We start from the raw sequence: 5,519 nt of genomic DNA on the forward strand, positions 1-5,519 counted from the left end.
GATCTTCCTGAGTCAAGTCTAGTCACAGTTGATCTTCCTGAGTCGAGTCTAGGCACAGCAGATAGTCATGAGTCAAGTCAAGTTACAATTCACTATCATGAGTCAGGTCTAGTCACAGCTGTTCTTCCTGAGTTCAGTCAAGCCACAGCTGATAGTCATGTGTCGAGTCTAGTCACAGTTGATCGTCATGAGTCAAGTCAAGTTACTGTTCATTATCATGAGTCAAGTCAAGTCACAACTGATCTTCAGGAGTCAGGTCAAGTCACAGTTGATCATCCTGAGGCAAGTCAGGTCACAGTTGATCATCCTGAGTCAAGTCAAGTCACAGCTGATCTTCATGAGTCAAGTCAAGTCGCAGTTGATCGTCATGAGTCCAGTCAAGTCTCAGCTGAGCTGCCAGAGCCTCGTTACATCACAGCTGATCTTCTAAAGTCTCGCCATGTCTCAGCTGTTCGTCCAGAGTCACGTCACGCCTCAGTTATTCATCCAGAATCACGTTGCATCACAGCTGATCATCCAGAGTCATGTCACGTCCCGTCTGTCACACCCAGATTCTCAAAGTCAGCCCTTCGGTATCCCAGTCTGGTATCCAGTGTGAGGGATGCACCGCTGGTGTCTTCACGCACCGCTGGTATCCCCAAAATCACTCACTCTAACCCTTCTATTCATGAACTCATTCCCCTGTCTGCAGCACTTCCCATATGGGGGTCTCTGTCTGTTCTGTTCCGGCCAAGGAGGCCATCTATGAACTCTCCGCTCATTCTGTTCCGGCCAAGGAGGCCGCATATGAACTCTCTGTCTGTTCTGTTCTGGCCAAGAAGGCCGCCTATGGACTCTCTGCCTGTCCTGTTCCGGCCAAGGAGGCCGTCAATGAACTCTTTGTCTGTTCTGTTCCGGCCAAGAAGGCCGCCTATGGACTCTCTGTCTGGTCTGTTCCAGCCAAGGAGGCCGTCTATGAACTCTCTGCTCGTCCTGTTCCGGCCAAGGAGGCCGCCTGTGAACTCTCTGTCCGTCTTGTTCCGGCCAAGGAGGCCGTCAATGAACGATCTGCCTGTTCTGTTCCAGCCAAGGAGGTCGTCTGGGAATCCTCATCCTGTCCTGTCACGGTTATGAAGGCCGTTTGTGAACTTCTGTCCTGTCCCGACCCAGCCAAGGAGGCTGCCTCTGAATGCGCAGCCTTGTCTATCAACCCCAATGTTCTGTCTGTGTTGTCTGTCTCTGCTCTCTCGTTGTTACAGTCTCCGCCATGGTCTCCTGGTCGGTGTGGTTCACCGGGGGGGTTTCCTGTTCCTTCTGCTTGCACGATTTGCACACTGCACTGATTGCACACAGCTGTTTCTAATCACCTCACTCACTATATAACACCCACTCAAACCACCATTCTCGGCTGAGTATTGTTTAGCCTGTACCCCTTTCCGAGTCTCCGTGTTTTCCTTGTTTTGCCTTGCCTGTTCTTGTGGTTTCTGATCTTTGCCTGTTTTCTTGGATTTCTCCCTCTCGTCTCGCCCCTGTGATTCTGTCTGCTTATCGGTGACCTACGCTAGCCCTGTGACTATTCTTGTGTTTTGCCCGCCATATACCTGTTTGCCAGTGTTTTGACCCTGCCTGTTATACCACGTCTCTTGAAATAAAGCTTGCAGATGGATCCACACATCTCACGTCTCGTCAGCCCCGTTACAGTTCATCTGTGAAAAGTGGGGTGTCTTTGTTAATCATTTATTTTAACCATTGTAATATATTTTTATTCAAAGGATCACTACTCAGTTTTATTACTTCATTAATTATAGTCCTCCCTGTTGCACCATAAATGTTCAGGCAGATATTATGAACCTTAATATTATAAGTACTGTTCATTTTCTCAGAGAAATCGGATAACTGAATTATACAAGAATCATGATTTTTTTTTCTGCCTAAATAGGGACTTCTATTAGTAAAATGTAATATACACACTATCTGTGTATAGCTCCTGTGTATAGCTCCTCTATAATCTCCTTATTCTTAGTAATGAATTATTTTATCGCACTAATAACGTTGTCTTCAGTATGACATTTATCAGGAGTAAAGGGTCCGATTAATTCAGGTGGTCCTATTTTAAACTCAATTATGCAAATGCAAACTGATTTTTAAAGTTAAACCTCCTCAAAATGCAGTCTAAAATCATTTATGTACCCCAATATCTTTAAAGACAGAGTGTGATCTACAGGAATATTGGAGTATTTAGAAAGCTAATTATTTAATTTAGAAAATATTTAGAGTTTGTGTGTGTCTGAAAGTGCTGGTGATCTAAAATGTTATTTTATTATATTATTATGATTATAGATTTGTTTTAAAGTGTGAAAAACCGACTCGGACCAGAAGAGAGTCTCGGGAGGTGAATTGTTTCCTTGTATAGACTTTAGATGCGTTCACGCCGTGTGGGAATTACTGTAATTACTCCAACTTGTAAAAACTCACTTTCTCACAGAACTCTTGTAACTTGTAAACTCAGAATTTTCTGACAGTTCCAACTTTTGTACCACGTGACCAAAGCAGATTCAGGTGACTCCTCCTTTATCTCAAGACACCAGCTTAGGAATTTCAAAAAGGAAGAGGGAGGATTGTTCAATAAATAAAATAAAAAATATGCAGAGTATTTATTTGTCATCTAATCTGAAAGATCTGTGAGGACCTGGATCACTGTAGAACTTCTTACTGTATTATCGACATAAAAAATGCACAAATGTAACACATTTTATTAATAAAACAATAGACAAGAATAATTAATGCAACGACTAAATGAACACGATGAATGGATGAAGAAATAAAGAGCATAAGATGCAAATGATTACGCTGGATGGTGCTTTGGTAGAGCTATTTTACAAAAAGATAAACTATTGTTGATCTGAAACTAAAAAGGTGAAGAAAACCCCAATTATTATTTTATATTAATCATGAGTGTCAATAGACATCAGCTTTACAACATTTAATGCAAATAATAAAGTCATACTGACAACATACACTGTCCTGAATGAGGTTTGGGTTGATATATAAGTTCCTTGGTCCGTCTGGACACAATACTACACATGACAGGCTCGTGAAACTCTTACGTGACACTAAAAATCTTCTAAACCTATTTGAGCAATGAAAGAATCGGTGGAATTTTATTGAACAGTTTTATTGTTCACCAAATCACAAATGATTTGAATACATTTTAGGAAACAACCAAAAGACAAGTTGGACTCTTGGTTCTGTTCTGACACAGAAACACAAGACTCGAACCGCAAACTGATGGTGCTTGTTTTTAAGGACAAGAGAGACGTCCATACAGATACATGATTTACTGATTCTGCTGTGGAACAACCAGCCCGATCACAATGAGCGTCACCCGGAGTCAGTTTGACGCACTGACGAGTTTCTGTTTTCCTCATACAAACTGATTAAACCTGATTGTCAGCTTGAGAAACAATAAGACTTACAGCGAGAGATGTTTACTGAAAGAAATGTGTTTTCAAAAATTATGAAAAAAAAGTCATCTGAGAACCAGATTTTCAAGTTTGAAAATACCAAACAAAAGTCAGACAAAACAGAAAAGAAACAGCACCTCTCACAGCAATGCAGTTTTGAGTTATTGTAAAACGACACTTAGTTACTATGACGCTGAAGTTTGATGTAACACTATAAGTTACTCTCTGAAGGTTGAGATGAGTGACAATGCTTGGTTAGTCAGGACTCGATGTTATCGCTTGTCAGAGACGAGTGGATTTATTGATGGGCAACTGAAAGAGAATTTTACTCACCCGACTGGACAAGTAGCCTTATTAAAACATCAGTAACAAAAAATATTCTGATTTTATTACATTCAGTGTAAACAGCGACTGATAATGGATAATGTATGTATTGTGCCAGTTGATGTGCTTATTTACAGTGCCTATAAAATGTATTCAAACACCTTCATTTTTTTCACGTTTTGTTATGTTGCAGCCTTATGTTAAACTGCTTTAAATAACTTTTTTCCTCCATATCAATCTAAACTCCATAAACCATAACGACAAAGCAAAAAGTAGGTTTGTAACAACTTTGCAAATTTATTAGAAATAAAAAACTGAAACGATTCAATTTCTGGGACAGTTGAAATTTATCTCAGGAGCATTCATATTGCTTGTAGATGTTACTACCATTTGAGTGGAAATAATCAGTGGCAAATTCATTTGAATGGGTATGATTTGGAAAGGCACACACGTCTTAATAAAAGGTCTAACAGCTGATAATGCATATCAGATCAAAAACCAAGCCCGGAGGTAAAAAAAACTGCCTGTAGAGCTCAGAAACAGGTTTGCATTAAGCCACACATCTGTGGAAGAGTTCAGAAAAAAATTCTGCTGCATTGAAGGGTCACAGAATCTTGTAGCCTTCATTATCCATAATGGAAGACATTTGAAACAACCAGAACTCTCCCTAGAGCTGGCCTCCTGGCCAATCTGAGCAACTGATGGAGAAGGGCCTTGTCTAGACTGGTGACCAAGATGAGAAGAGACTTGTCTTACATTCATTGGTTGAGTTGAGTCTCATTATTTCCCAGATTCCTCAGCGTCGCAGGTAAGATCAACACTGCCCTCTGATGGCAGACCTTACATAAATCAATCAGAGAATAACAGCTTGTATATCATGAGGAATCAATTTTTCCTTGAAAAAAAGATGCCTTAATATTTCCTCTTTAGCATCATTACATAAATGAACTCTGTTATTTACACATAGCACATACTGCAATATTTGCAGATAGCAAACGGTAGATCGGTTTATATGAAGTGCTCCAGTGTAAATGTGCATCTTTAATCAGACAGCAATCAGATCAATCAAAACTCTAGTTTCTCAATCATTGCTCAGTTCGGATCCAGCCAATATAACCTTAGAGGGAACTAGAGAGTCACTTTAACAAAGAGTATATGGTTTATAGAGTATGATTGCATTTCCAGGCATATTTATGCCAGCTATGTTATGAAATGATTCTTCTTTGACCCATTAACATGAATGTACAATAAATGATAAATTAATGGAAAAGTACTGTAGTACTGACTTGAGTAACATATTTACTACTCTATCAGAATGTAAAAGAATAATATAAATACGTATTTTGTAATTTCTTTGAGCTCTGCAGAAATCCTCTTAATAATGATCCACACTAATGTATTGAGGATACGAAGTGATAAAGGACAGTACAAATATAAAGGCAATACGATTCTGCAAAAATAAACACACACACACACAAGTAAAAGAATTCACAGCACAATTTCATTGAAAGCTTTTTAAAAAATCTGAGGCAGATGTTAGACCTGAGGAAGAGATAAAAGTGGTCATTCCTGTTTGTTGCTGCCGTGTGTTTTGAGTTTGAGTTCCGTCAAGTTAATTCTTTATTGTCTATTTTTTATCTTAAAATCAATTTTATACACCATCATTTTCGTTTCTATAACGTGTGAATATATCCCCTATCGTATTCTACAACAAAAACAATCAGAGCGCCTTGTTATCACTAGTTTTATTTT

General features: G+C 39.3%; 1 protein-coding gene across 1 annotated transcript in view; it reads left to right on the top strand.

Moving 5' to 3' along the window:
* Positions 1 to 1,322, top strand: part of LOC107730051 (uncharacterized) — a 1,974-nt gene extending 652 nt beyond the window's left edge. The window contains exons 3-4 of the mRNA XM_016540785.1: positions 107 to 928; positions 1,066 to 1,322. Of these exons, the coding sequence (XP_016396271.1) occupies positions 107 to 928; positions 1,066 to 1,322 (1,079 nt within the window). The remainder of the gene's footprint in view (positions 1 to 106; positions 929 to 1,065) is intronic.
* The last annotated feature ends 4,197 nt before the right edge of the window (positions 1,323 to 5,519 follow it).

The sequence above is a fragment of the Sinocyclocheilus rhinocerous genome, unplaced genomic scaffold (genome assembly GCF_001515625.1).
Source record: "Sinocyclocheilus rhinocerous isolate Xijiao unplaced genomic scaffold, SAMN03320098_v1.1 scaffold1119, whole genome shotgun sequence".
NCBI classification, from domain to species: Eukaryota; Metazoa; Chordata; class Actinopteri; order Cypriniformes; family Cyprinidae; genus Sinocyclocheilus; species Sinocyclocheilus rhinocerous.